The sequence below is a fragment of the Crotalus tigris genome, unplaced genomic scaffold, assembly GCF_016545835.1.
Source record: "Crotalus tigris isolate CLP2741 ecotype Arizona unplaced genomic scaffold, ASM1654583v1 scf7180000021815.149296, whole genome shotgun sequence".
Taxonomy (NCBI): Eukaryota; Metazoa; Chordata; class Lepidosauria; order Squamata; family Viperidae; genus Crotalus; species Crotalus tigris.
The window spans coordinates 22,861-37,751 of NW_024098688.1; the positions used below are offsets into that span (position 1 = coordinate 22,861).

The window sequence follows — 14,891 nt, forward strand, 5'->3', positions numbered from 1 at the left end:
TAGAGGCTGCTGTGTATGAGTTGTCTCTCTCTCTCTCCCCTCCCTCTTTGTCTCTCTCTCTGTCTCTCTCTCTCTCTCTGTGTCTCTCTGTGTCTCTGTCTCTCTGTCTCTCTCTCACCTCCTCTCTCTGATCTTCTGCTCACCTGGCAAGCTGGCTTCATGCTGTTGTCCGACAAGCTGACATACATTCTTATTGGGCTGGCTTTCTCCTGCCCTTGTCTGCCAGTCCTCTTCCCCCATTCAGTGTGTGTGTGTGTGTGTGTGTGTGTGTGTGTGTATGAGAGAGAGAGAGAGAGAGAGAGAGAGAGAGAGAGAGAGAGAGAAGGGAAGCGCAAGTGCCTCTAATAATAATAATAATAATAATAATAATAATAATAATAATAAGTTGGAAGGTACCTTGGAGGTCATCTAGTCCAACCCCCTGCTCAGGCAGGAAACCCTGTACCAGAGCTTTTCAACATTTTCACCCATTGTACCACTTTTAGGATATGGCAATATCTGAGTACCACCAGTCGCCTACCAAGGTGTCAAAAAATTTACCCCAAAAAAAGTGATGAAGTACAGGTAGTCCTCGACTTATAACAGTTCGCTTAGTGACTGTTCAAAGTTACAACGGCACTGAAAAAAATGTACCCCAAGCCACAGCCGAGCAAGACACCTGCCTGCCCACCCGGCGGTGCTCTTCCTCCTGTCCGAGGGGGGTATTTGGTTTTTATTCCCCCCATCTGCTGGGTGGTTGCAGCAGGTTTTGGTCACTTCACATGACCCTGGGACACTGTGACTGTCATAAATATGAATCAGTTGCCAAGCATCTGAATGTTAATCACAAGACCCTGGAGATGCTGCAACATTCCAGCTGATTGGTGTTTCTTCTGAGCTCAGCAGAAGCACCAGGATCAGCACCGAGCTCCAGCTGGAGCTTGGTGCTGATCCTGGCGCTTCCACTGAGCCCTTGACAGCCCTGCAGCTCCAGCCATCTCTCGCTCAGGCTTGTGCGGTGCTGCCACCGGTTCAGTTCATTCCCCTCTCCTACTACCATTTTTCTAGGATGGTCGCATACCACCTGCCAGGTGCCAATGTACCACAGGTGGTACCCATACCATTGGTTGAAAAGCCCTGCCCTATACCATTTCAGACAAATGGCTGTCCAGTCTCTTCTTAAAAACTTCCAGTGTTGGAGCATTCACCGCTTCTGGAGGCAGTTTGTTCCATTGGTTAATTGTTCTAACTGTCAGGAAGTTTTTCCTTAGTTCTAGGTTGCTTCTCTCTTCGGTTAGTTTCCATCCGTTGCTTCTTGTCCTGCCTTCAGGCACTTTGGAGAATAGCTTGACTCCCTCTTCTTTGTGGCAGCCCCTGAGATACTGGAACACTGCTATCATGTCCCCCCTCGTCCTTCTCCTCATTAAACTAGACATACTCAATTTCAGCAACCGTTCCTCTCTCTGTCTCTGCAAATGGCGGAGGAGGCTGGGAGCCACAGGAGAAGGCTCAAAGAGCCACATTGCGACTCTGGAGCCGCAGGTTGCCGACCCGTGCCCTAATAGCAACAGGCTTGCTGTGGCTAAGAGTGAAAATGCAACCTCTCTAGAGGTTCTGGAGAAGATTGTTCAAACTGATTGGAATTCGACGGCTTGTAAAATCTGTTTTGTTCCAGTGGGGACCCTTACCTATTCCAACCCAAAACTCCGGGTCCTGATTGGGCAGAAGTGGAGGGAGTGATAGACCAAGCTCAGAGTCAACAGAAAGCGGTTCACCTGGATACGTCTATGGAGATCCTCAATCATCCAGATCATAGTTCTTCCAAAGACGCTTTTCCACACGGCAACTGGACTTTGTTTTTCTCTGAAGACGTTTCGCTTCTCATCCAGCCCAGTTGCCTCATTAAAAAAACCACCTTGGGATCACCTGGATAGTTTCCCTCCACCTTTCAGGTTACCTAAGGACCTGTGAGCAAGCTACTCTGATTATGTAACAGTGATCTAAACCAGGGTTTCATCACCTTGGCAATTTTCAATGTCAAGAATTCTCCAGCTAGCAACTTCAGCAGAGGTTCCACACACAAGTTAAAACTTGCTGGCCTGGGCGAGTCTGTGAATTGAAGTTCCCACATGTAAAAGTTGCCAAGGTTGGGAAACATTGATCTAAACCAGGGGTACGCCACCTTGCCTCTTTTATGACTCGTGGACTTCAACTCCCAGAATTCCTGAGCCAGCCATGCTGAGGGGAAAGGGAGAGGTTTCCAAGCTGAGCCATGCTGGCTCAGGAATTCTGGGAGTTGAAGTCCACGAGTCATAAAAGAGCCAAGGTTGCCTACCCCTGGTCTAAGGGCTATTCTAAGTGTTATTTATATAGCCTAGGGCAGGTATAGGCTATCTTGGCTCTTTTGTGACTCGTGGACTTCAACTCCCAGAATTCCTGAGCCAGCAGGGCTCAGCTTGGAAACCTCTCCCTTTTCCCTCAGCTTGGCTGGCTCAGGAATTCTGGGAGTTGAAGTCCACGAGTCATAAAAGAGGCAAGGTTGCCTACCCCGATCTAAACTGAGAAAAATCCTCTTTTCTACTACCGGCTAGATACCATGGAAAGAAGAAAAAAAAAAGGCACACCCTCTCTGTTTCAACAAGTTTTGGCAATCTGGTGTCTTCCTGACATTTTTAGGCTCCTTCATTCCTGTCCACCAATCAGTGTATCTACGTGTAGTGTGTGTGTGTTGCGTCAGGGTATGAGAACTGACACCCAAAGCCTCTGGAGGGCAACACGTTCATTGCCCCACTCTTCCAGATTGCCCCTTCTTAATGTCCTCCACAGCTCAGAACTGCTTGCATGGAAAAGGCAAATCAAATTTTGCTTAAATTAAAAGATTAGGAAGTTTGGATCTTGACAACACAAAACTGCCAGGAAACTCACAATTTTCTGTCTATTCCCATCACCTTACCTCTCCCCTTGTATAAAAGCAGTGATTGTTGTTGTTAATTGTGAAGTCGTGTCCGACCCATCATGACCCCATGGATAACGTTTCTCCAGGTCTTCCTGTCCTCTACCATTTTCTGGAGTCCATTTAAGTTCACACCTACTGCTTCAGTGACTCCATCCAGCCATCTCATTCTCTGTCGTCCCCTTCTTCTATTGCCCTCAATCTTTCCCAGCATTAGGCCCTTCTCCAGTGAGTCCTTCCTTCTCATTAGGTGGCCAAAGTATTTGAGTTTCAACTTCAGGATCTGGCCTTCTAAAGAGCAGTCGGGGTTGATCTCTTCTAGGACTGACCGGTTTGAACGCCTTGCAGTCCAAGGGACTCGCAGGAGTCTTCTCCAGCACCATAGTTCAAAGGCCTCAATTCTTTGGCGCTCAGCCTTTCTTATGGTCCAACTTTCACAGCCATACATTGCAACTGGGAAAACCATGGCCTTGACTATGCACTTTTGTTGGCAGGGTGATGTCTCTGCTTTTTAGTATACTGTCTAGATTTGCCATAGCTTTCCTTCCCAGGAGCAAGCGTCTTTTAATTTCTTGGCTGCAGTCCCCATCTGAGGTGATCTTGGAGCCCAGGAAAATAAAATCTGTCACTACCTCCATTTCTTCCCCATCTATTTGCCAGGAATTGAGAGGGCCGGATGCCATGATTTTGGTTTTCTTAATGTTGAGTTTCAAGCCAACTTTTGCACTCTCCTTCTTCACCCGCATCAAGAGGCTCTTTAGTTCCTCTTCACTTTCTGCCATTAGAGTGGTATCATCTGCATATCTTAGGTTGTTGATATTTCTCCCGGCAATTTTAATTCCAACTTTTGATTCATCTAGCCCTGCCTTTCTCATGATGTGCTCTGCATATAAGTTAAATAGGCAGGGCGACAGTATACAGCCTTGCCGGACTCCTTTTCCAATTTTGAACCAATCAGTGGTTCCGTGTTCGTTCTCACTGTTGCTTCTTGACCCGCATATAGGTTTCTCAAGAGACAAATGAGATGGTCTGGTACTCCCATCTCTTTAAGAACTTGCCACAATTTGTTGTGATCCACACAATCAAAGGCTTTTGCATAGTCAATGAAGCAGAAGTAGATGTTTTTCTGGAACTCCCTAGCTTTCTCCATGATCCAGTGTATGTTGGCAATTTGATCTCTAGTTCCTCTGCCTCTTCGAAATCCTGCCTGTACTTCTGGTAGTTCTCGATCCACATACTGCTGGAGTCTAGCTTGTAGGATTTTAAGCATAACTTTACTAGCATGTGAAATGAGTGCAATGGTGCGATAGTTTGAACATTCTTTGGCATTGCCTTTCTTTGGAATTGGAATGTAAACTGACCTTTTCCAATCCTGTGGCCACTGTTGATTTTTCCAAATTTGCTGGCAAATTGAGTGTAGCACTTTTACTGCATCGTCTTTTAAGATTTTGAATAGCTCAGCTGGAATACTGTCACCTCCACTAGCTTTGTTGTTGCTCAGATTTTCTAAGGCCCATTTCACTTCACATTCTAGGATGTGAAGCAGTGATAACCGCAAGGAATTCAAACCAAAGGCAGAAGGGAAAAAAACACAGGGAACACCAGGAAAATTTCGAGAATAGAGGATAACTGTAGAAAATGAATTCATTAATTTATTTAAAGGACACACCTGTCACTCATCTCCTGTATTATAAGCCTGGGTGATTCACAAAAGCAGCCAAAAGATCCCTCCCCACACTTTTAAAAAACCCACACACAAAAGTTTTGGTGTTGGGCTTCAGCCTCACCCTAGCCCAGGGGTGGGCAACCTTGGCTCTTTTATGACTTGTGGACTCCAACTCCCAGAATTCCTGAGCCAGCCATGCTGAGGGGAAAGGGAGAGGTTTCCAAGCTGAGCCAGGCTGGCTCAGGAATTCTGGGAGTTGAAGTCCACGCGTCATAAAAGAGCCAAGGTTGCCTACCCCTGCCCTAGCCCAACGTTTGGGGTATTAGAGAATCAGATAAAGTTGTTTCAACTTGCATTTAACAATATGGCAGGAGGGAGAGATGGAAAATGATTAATTTGCGGGCTGCTTTTTTTGTGAAATTAGACTATCAGCTCCAGAAGTTGCTACTGGTGCTTTATGGCATAATGCTTTTTTAAAAAAAATATTGTATACATATAGGGTTGGTAGAGGTATGTAATTGTTTTGAATTTCAAAAACAGGCTTTGAAAAGTACAGTTTAAATTCAGTCTCTGACCACAACTCTTTAAAGTAGCTTTTTGTGGGCTGTGCCAGGGAAAAGATGCAGCTGCTTTAAAGAGCAGCAGACCTAGATTCTGTTTACTCTTCCACATCTCTTGAAATATCTTTTCCAAATTATCTCTGAAATCCTTTATTGGGGGAGGGGGGAAGGAAACTGAATCTAACGAGACACAAAGCCCTAATAGTTTATATTTGGGTGAATAACATGGAAAATAGAGAGGGTTCTGTGGATGCATTGATCCTGGGATATAAAAAGTACTTACCTATACGAGAATGACTGGCAGAACCGGGGGTGGAATCGAAAGAGAAATCAGCCTAGAATCTCTACATAGCTACAAACAAAATCCAACCTCTCTCAAATTCTGCTGAACCTCAGGAATAGCCAACACTCCTGGCAGGAATAGCCAATACTCCAGAAGACAGGCTTAGGATACAGGAGGATCTGGACAGACTTGAACACTGGGCGCTATCTAACAAAATGAAATTCAGTGGTGAAAAAAGTAAGGTTCTACATTTAGGTAAGAAAAACCAAATGTACAGGTATAGTATAGGGGGTACCTTGCTCAATAGTAGTAACTGTGAGAGGGACCACGGAGTCCTAGTGGACAATCACTTAAATATGAGACAGCAGTGTGCTGCAGCTGCCAAAAAAGCCAACACAGTGCTAGGCTGCATTAACAGAAGGATAGAATAAAGATCACGTGAAGTATTACCACTCTACAATGCCTTGGTAAGGCCACACTTGCAATACTGCATCCAGTTTTGGTCACCACGATGTAAAAAAGATGTTGAGATTCTAGAAAGAGTGCAGAGAAGAACAACAAAGATGATCAGGGGACTGGAGGCTAAAACATATAAGGAATGGTTGCTGGAATTGGGTATGTCTCGTTTAATTAAGAGAAGGACGAGGGGGGACATGATAGGAGTGTTCCAATATCTCAGGGGCTGCCACAAAGAAGAGGGAGTCAAGCTATTTTCCAAAGCGCCTGAAGGCAGGACAAGAAGCAACGGATGGAAACTAATCAAGGAGAGAAGCAACCTAGAACTAAGGAGAAACTTCCTGACAGTTAGAACAATTAACCAGTGGAACACCTGCCTCCAGAAGTGGTGAATGCTCCAACACTGGAAGTTTTTAAGAAGAGACTGGACAGCCATTTGTCTGAAATGGTATAGGGTTTCCTGCCTGAGCAGGGGTTGGATTAGATGACCTCCAAGATCCCTTCCAACTTTTTTATCATCATCATCATCATCTAGTACCAAAATAGTACTGTTAGTTGACTAGATTCCTCTGCATATGCATGAGCAATTAATCAGTTTAATTAGCCCTGGTCATTCGAGTCTCACATTACCCTTCACGTTGAGATGAAAACCCATAAAAACAAGAAAACCTTGGATTAAAGTTGACACAAGCAACATGGACATTTCATAACCAAAGTTGGTTCGAGCAATATGGACATTTCATCGGTGTACACAAATAAACAAGAATATCCGGGGAGGTATTTTTCGAGGCAGGTTATTTATTTTGATATGCCAAAATTAAAAAAAAAAAGAGTGACTCTCTGAGTTGCTTACATTTTTAGCCAAACTTTGTCAACTTTAGCGGCTTGAAGAGTTGTGGATTTCAACTCCCAGAATGCATGCTAGCTGAGGAATTCTGGGAGTCCTAAAAATTATTGAGACTGACAAAACACCACTTTAGGGTTAAGAGCATCTAAGTGTAGCTGGGATTAGGGTCACTTTTGAGTACAATCGATTTAAAGAAAAGATACTTTTAAAATCATCCAGTCTGTTCTTGGTATTATTGTTATTATTTATAAATTTTTAAACATTCTCTGGGTGCAAGGATTCCTTGTCTGATTCTCATTATCATTCTCCAACCTTGGCAACTTTTAAGACTTGTGGATTTCAACTCCCAGAATTCCTCAGCCAACAAGCATTCTGGAAGTAGACGTCCACCACATCTTCAAGCTGCTAAAGTAGCCTGGCTAGCTGAGGAATTCTGGGAGTTGAAGTCCACAAGTCTTAGCAAGTTGTCAAGGCCGGAGACTCCTGTTTTACACCATCTGTGCGCATTATGCCCTGCGGACCATTTTTATCATCTCTCCCCTGTGTGAATGGTCTGGTGCTTCTTCAAATTTCCCATCTGGCTGAAGTCTTTCCCACACAAAGGGCATTTGTACGGTCTCTCGCCTGTGTGAATCCTCTGGTGCTTTTTTAAGTCCCCTCCCAGGTTGAAACCTTTCCCGCACTGAGGGCAGTTGTAGGGTCTCTCTCCCGTGTGAGTCCTTTGATGGTTCTTCAAAAGGACCGCTTGGATGAAGCACTTGCCGCACTGCAAGCATTTGTAGGGCTTCTCTCCAGTATGAATTCTCTGGTGGGTCTTTAAATTTCCCTTCTGGTTGAAGCATTTTCCGCAGTAAGAGCATTCATAGGGTTGCTCGCCGGTGTGAATGCGTTGGTGATTCTTCAGATCCCCTTTCTGAGTGAAGCCTTTCCCACACTGAGAGCATTTGTTCATTCTCCCTTCCGTCCTGGGATCCTGAGTTCTGTTTAGCGGCTGCATGTAAACGAAATTCTTCCTGCTTTCAGCGTCGCTATTTGGCTTCCAACCTTCCCGGAGGGTCGGAAATATCTTCAAACAGCTCCCTCTCCCGTGTTGGGAGACTTCATAGCTTTGATTTGCTGTGAGGATTTTTTCCGGTTTATCGAAGCGTGAATTATGCGGCAGGTTTTCCTCTGTCGCGGGGCGCATTTTGTATTCCTCTCTGGAATGTTCCGTTCCGAGTTCAAACCTGTAGCGATATTTTCTACCATAATAGGAGAACGATGGCATTTTATCCCAAGTGGGCTTTGTGATTCTTTCGATGATGGCAGCCGTACTACTCCCGGCATGCCGAGTGCATTCATTCTGGATTTGGGATTCGTTTCTTCCCTCTGGTCTTTCCATGGCTGGTGCTACGTTCCCCAAATTCAGCAGTGGAAAGGCCTCGTGGGCTTCTTCTGGTTTCTTTTCTTCATCCTGAATATTCTCCACTTTCACCAAACTTCTCTTTCCATCACCTAGGGCAACAAAGAAAATATTTTTTTCTCCTGATCGGCTGGCTCTTTTCAAGATTCCTATTCCACCCAGTCACAGACCTTTTTCTCGTGAATTTGTTCATTAAAATTCAGCCTACCTGAGGGTAATCTGGACCAGCCCCTCCTCATCAACCTTCTGAACTACAGTAGTGGCCAAAATTGTGGAAACCTTTTGGGAAAAGTGTATTTTTGAGGTTTGATGGCTAATAACGCCACTTTTTTTTGGAGTAGTACCATAAAATTATATATCAATGGAAAGATAATTTAATCAAGAATGTAATGCAACAAAGTTTGTTCAATTATCTGAACTGTATTCTATGAAACGTTATAGCCAAATAACCAGAAAAAGGAAGCACAACTTGCTTAGGTTGATCTCAGGTAGCTTTCCTTCATCTGATTGTAGCCAATGAGCACGAGTGTTTAGAGAGCCAATCAGGTGTCATCTTGTTTTGGCAATGAGCCAATCAGATCACAGTAGGGTTCAGTGATTGATGTCATATATTGAAGCTGAAAGGAGGACGTTTCTCAGTGTGTTTTGTGATCACTTATCAAGTTGGTTTGGGTAGTCCTCGACTTACAACCGTTCATTTAGTAGTGACCATTCAAAGTTACAGCGACATTGGAAAAAAGTGAATGAGGACCGTGTTTCACACTTAGGACCATTGCAGCATCCTCATGGTCAGGGGTAGGCAACCTTGGCTCTTTTATGACTCGTGGACTTCAACTCCCAGAATTCCTGAGCCAGCATGGCTCAGCTTGGAAACCTCTCCCTTTCCCCTCAGCATGGCTGGCTCAGGAATTCTGGGAGTTGAAGTCCACGAGTCATAAAGCGGCCTAGGGCAGGGGAAGGCAACCTTGGCTCTTTGATGACTCGTGACTTCAACTCCCAGAATTCCTGAGCCAACATGGCTCAGCTTGGAAACCTCTCCCTTTCAATTCAATTCAATTCAATTCAATTCTGGGAGTTGAAGTCCAAGAGTCATAAAAGAGCCAAGGTGGCCTACCCGTGCTCATGGTCATGTGATCAGAATTCAGACGCCTGGCAACTGACTCGTATTTATGACAGTGGCTGTATCCTAGGGTCACATAATCCCCTTTTGCGGCCTTCTGACAAGCCAAACCAATGGGGAAAGCCAGATTCATTTAACGACCGGGTTACTAACTTAACAACTGCAGTGATTCACTTAACAACCATGGCACAGAAAGGTCGTAGAATGGGGCAAAACTCACTTAACAAATGTCTCACTTAGCCACAGAAATTTTGGGCTCAATTGCAGTCGTTTTTCGAGGACTAAACTGTATAACAAACGGGCAAGCAGAATGGCAACCGAGGGAGCATCCATCCAATAACAGCTCATAGGGTTGACTAACCTCCTGATTTCCATCTTGGGGAAACAAAGATGTCTGAACAGGCTCTGACTCTTGAGCCAACTGGATCAGGGGAAGCTTATCAGATTTTCTGAGGAGAAAATTCTTACCAAGACCACCAGCGTTCCCACCGTCCTCTTGGAGGACTTTCCAAGCAAAGGTCTCTTGGCTCGGCTGGGTGAGGTGCCGCTTGACGATTTGCAAAGACGCAACTGTTTTGGGATGTTCCGTACAACTCTGCGGTAGGAAAAAAAGATACAGATAATCCTTGAGTTATGCTCATAATGGAGTCTGCCCATTACAATCGTTAAGTCATAACGGTCATGAAACCGATCAGTCACGCGACTGACCTGATTTTTACATTTTTTTTTTGCAGGGGTCATTAAGAAACCGGTGGTTGCTAAACAAATCCACTGCTCACTAGGGTGCAGGTTTGCCAAGCACCCAAAGCAGAGATAGACAACCTTGGCTCTTTTATGACTCGTGGACTTCAGCTCCCAGAATTCCTAAGCCAGCCATGCTGAGGGGAAAGGGAGAGGTTTCCAAGCTGAGCCAGGCTGGCTCAGGAATTCCGGGAGTTGAAGTCCACGAGTCATAAAAGAGCCAAGGTTGCCCACCCCTGGTCTAAGGGCTATTCTAAGTGTTATTTATATAGCCTAGGGCAGGTGTAGGCCATCTTGGCTCTTTTGTGACTCGTGGACTTCAACTCCCAGAATTCCTGAGCCAGCCATGCTGAGGGGAAAGGGAAAGGTTTCCATGCTGAGCCAAGCTGGCTCAGGAATTCTGGGAGTTGAAGTCCATTAGTCATAACAGAGCCAAGGTGGCCTACCCCTGACCCAAAGCATGATCATACGAAGGGGAGGGGTGACCACCGGAACTTTGGATCCAGATCCTAAGTCCTCTGTCAGGGGTGGGGACCCTCGACTCTTTTATGACTTGTGGACTTCAACTCCAAGAATTCCTGAGCCAACATGCCTGGCTCAGGAATTCTGGGAGTTGAAGTCCACAAGTCATAAAAGAGCCAAGGTGGCCTACCCCTGTCCTAGACCAACATCTCCATCGCTTTTCTTAACCAGGGCAATTTTAGGATGTGTGGACTTCAATTCCCAGAATTCCCCAGCCAGCATGACTGGCTCAGGAATTCTGGGAGTTGAAGTCCACAAGTCATAAAAAAACCAAGGTTCCCCACCCGAGATAGGCCGTAACTTAGCAGCCGGTGGTAAATCAAGGAGCATTGTAGTTCTTTACCTATAATGGACAACCCAAGAAGCAAGGTTCAGTTTCATTAACTGGGTTTAATGCCAAAGGGGAAAAAAGGAGTGGGTATGGGATATGTTGAGACTCTAGAAAGAGTACAGAGAAGAGCAACAAAGATGATTAGAGGTCTGGAGGCTAAAACATATGAGGAACGGCTGCTGGAATTGGTATGTCTAGTTTAATGAAGAGAAGGACTAGGGATGACATGAAAGCAGAGTTCCGGTATCTCAGGGGCTGCCACAAAGAAGAGGGAGTCAAGCTATTTTCCAAAGCGCCTGAGGCAGGACAAGAAGCAATGGATGGAAACTAATCAAGGAGAGAAGCAACCTAGAACTAAGGAGAAACTTCCTGACAGTGAGAACAATTAACCAGTGGAACAACCTGCCTCCAGAAGTGGTGAATGCTCCAACACTGGAAGTTTTTAAGAAGAAACTGGACAGCCATTTATCCAAAATGGGATAGGGTTTCCTGCCTGAGCAGGGGTTGGACTAGATGACCTCCAAGGTCCATTCCAACTTTTTATTATTATTAATTATATAGAATTTTGGAAACCCAATAAGCAAGACTTCAAATCCTTGCAGATGAGTGAAATTGTGAGTCAGGACTTTCTCCAAATATTTGAACACTTTTGGCTTAGTTCACTTCACTTTTTCATCGGGGAAGACGGAAAACACAGACGTGCTCTTTATTCTGAGAAAGATGCAGCTCCTTTAATGAGCTGCAGGTAGATCGTTCGCAGCTGTTTCTTGTGTTCGCAAATGGAAAAATAGAAATGCATCCACCTGGAGGCTAATTACCTTTCTCTCACCATTTAGGACCCTCCCCTGTCCTTCTGAAGAATGAGACGAATTAGCTTCATTTGGAGATTGGATTCCAAGGCCTGCAAGGGATGGAAAACAGAATGTAGAAGGTGAGTTGGCTCTTTTGCTTTGTTCAAAATGAACAGGCACAAAATACGACAAAGAGCTTTCATACACCGCTAAGAAAAAAAAGGGATTTTTTTCGAAGGAAGACCAGTGACTGAATGGGGAAAATGGGCTTTTCTGAAACTTAAATTCTCTGTGGTCTTGTCTTCCTCCCTTACCACAAGGGAACCTAACTATTAATTCTCTTACTATTTAATTTGATCCTTTCTTGCAATAAATATGAGGCATCTCCCTCTCTCTCTCTCTCTCCCTCCCTCCCTCCCCCTCCCTCTCTCTCGCTAAGGAAATCTCTGCAGTTGCTAAGTGACACAGGATGTCATTAAGTGGATCTGGCTTTCCCCATTGACTTTTACTCATCGGATGCTGGCTGGGAAGGGTACAAATGGGGATCACGTGACTCCGAGACACTGCAACCATCATCCATACATGTCAGTTGCCAAGTGCCCAAATTTTGATCACAAGATCATGGGGATGCTGCAACAGTTGTTAAGTGTGAAAATCGGTCATAAGTCCGATTAGGTGTTGGTTATTAAAGCTCTATATGGCTGTTTGCGAGACAGCCTACCACCTCATAGTTCCCTTCGTCTGGTTAGATCCCACAGGCTGGGCCTCCTTCAGGTCCCGTCGCCCAAGCAGTGCCATTTGGCGGAGCCGCGGGGGAGGGCTTTCTCTGTGATGGCGCCCACGTCTTGGAACCAGCTTCCCCCGGAGATTAGGACTGCTCCCACCCTGTTGGTTTTCCGCAAGCTGCTTAAGACCTGGCTTTTCCGGCAGGCCTGGGGTTTATAAAATCTGACCCCTGGATGACTGTAATTGTACTGTTCGTTTTGTTAAGTTATATTGTGTTTTTATTGTTAGCTGCCCGGAGTCCTTCGGGAGTGGGGCGGTCTATAAATTTTAATAAAATAAAAATAAATAAATAAATAAATAAATAAATAAGTCACTTATTTTCAGGGCCATTATAACTTGTTTCACTAAACCACGGGTCTCCAAACTTGGCCCTTTTATGACTTGTGGACTTCAACTCCCAGAATTCCTCAGCCAGACCCCTAGTCTACATTTAGGCAAGAAAAACCAAATGCAGGGGTATAGTAGAGGTCAAGGGTCGGCAACCCGCGGCTCCGGAGCCACATGTGGCTCTTTCAGCCTTCTCCTGCGGCTCCAGTCTTCCTCCGCCATTTGCAGAGAGAGAGACAGAGAGGCACACTCTCTCTCTCTCTCTCTCTCTCTCCCTCCCTCCGTGTGTGTGTCTGTGTATATATGTACAGGTCATCCTTGACTTACAACAGTTCACTTGGTGACCGTTTGAAGTTACAAAGGCACTGAAAAAAGTGACGTATTACCATTTTTCACACTTATGACCGTTGCAACAACCCCATGGTCATGTGACGTACGTTCGGATGCTTGACAACTGACTCATTTATGACGGTTGCCGTGTCCCGGTGTCATGTGATTATCTTTTGCGACTTTCTGACAAGCCAAGTCCATGGGGAAGCCAGATTCACTTAACAACCATGTTACTAATTTAACGGCTGCAGTGATTCACTTAGCAAATGTGGCAGGAAAAGTCATAAAACAAATTTCTTGCTTAGTGACCAAAATTTTGGGCCCCATTGAGGCCGTAAGTTGAGGACTACCTGTATGTATCCATGTATAGCAATAGCAATAGCATTTAGGCTTATATACTGCCCCATAGTACTTTACAGCAATCTGACAGTTTATAATGTAAGCATTATTTGCATATTTGCCTCAACCACTGGGGTCCTCATTTTACCGACTTAGGAAGGATGGAAGGGTGAAGTCAACCTTGAGCTGTTCAGAACTGAACTCCAGACTGTGGGCAGAGTCAGCTTGCAATATTGCAATAACCACTGTGCGCTACCACTATAATTAGAAGAATCGTTTTGATGAAGTTTCGCCGATCAGCTCACATCTCACAAGCTTTATCCAAGGAGAAATAAACGTCAGCGAAAAATAAAAACAGAATTTGAAAAAAAAAAAATCAAAATTTCCATTTCTGCAAAAACAGAGGCAGCTTTAGGAAGTCAGATTGCTTTTCAAGAGGTCAATAAGAAAGGACCAACTCCCATCCGATGCCCCGTGACGTCTGAGGCAGCCATTTTGCACATCACCTCTTGGACGGCCATCTTTAAAGTGTCTCCTCTCCGCCTCTTCATGTGGCCCCAAGAACTCCGGGCGCTCCGCATTTAAGGACCTCTGAAAGAGTAAAAATGATCCAGTTCAGAACACAAGGACGTGGCAGGGGAAGTAATTCCTGTGGGAAGAGACATTTATGGATCTCTCCAATCTGTTTTTTTTTCTCCCAATAAACTGATTTTCGCCATGAAATGAAATAGCTCAGTAGTTACATCATAACCTGTACTAATACACGGAGCCCTTGGCTTATGACTGAAATGGAACTTGCTCGCTATAGTCATAAGTTGTGATGGTTGTAAAGTGGGTCATCACACGACCGATCTGATGTTAAGACCTCAAGATAGAAATCAGGAGATTGTGAGTTCTAGTCCTTCCCTCCTTCCTTCCCTCCCTCCCTCCCCCATTTATTAAACTTTTATGTCACTACAAGGTGACCCTTCCTTCCTCCCTCCCTCCCTTCCTCCCTATTTATTAAACTTTTATGTCACTACAAGATGACTCTTCCTTCCTTCCTTCCTTCCTTCCTTCCTTCCTTCCTTCCTTCCTTCCTTCCTTCCTTCCCTCCCTCCCTCATTTATTAAACTTTTATGTCACTACAAGGTGGCCCTTCCTTCCTTCCTTCCTTCCTTCCTTCCTTCCTTCCTTCCTTCCTTTCCTCCCTCCCTCCATTTTATTTATTAAATTTTTATGTCACCCCTCTCCCCTACAAGGTGACTCTGGGCGACCTTAGGCAGTCACTTAAGGATGACCTTAAGCCAGTCACTTTCTCTCAGCCCTAGGAAGGAGGCAATAGCAAACCACTTCTGAAAAATCACACCAAAAAAACTGCAGGGACTTATCCAGGCAGTCTCTGAGAACTGGAAAAGACTGAATGGGGGGGGGGAGGTAAAGTCTATCTTAATTTTCAGGGAGTAGGAACGAGTATTC

General features: G+C 45.0%; 1 protein-coding gene across 1 annotated transcript in view; it reads right to left on the reverse strand.

The window, feature by feature from the left end:
* Nucleotides 1-6,677: 6,677 nt before the first annotated feature.
* Nucleotides 6,678-14,891, reverse strand: part of LOC120296933 (zinc finger protein 502-like) — a 30,954-nt gene continuing 22,740 nt past the window's right edge. Inside the window, exons 7-8 of the mRNA XM_039318995.1 lie at nucleotides 14,279-14,285; nucleotides 6,678-7,701 (exon numbers count right to left, since the gene is read on the reverse strand). Of these exons, the coding sequence (XP_039174929.1) occupies nucleotides 7,274-7,701; nucleotides 14,279-14,285 (435 nt within the window). The 3' untranslated portion in view covers nucleotides 6,678-7,273. The remainder of the gene's footprint in view (nucleotides 7,702-14,278; nucleotides 14,286-14,891) is intronic.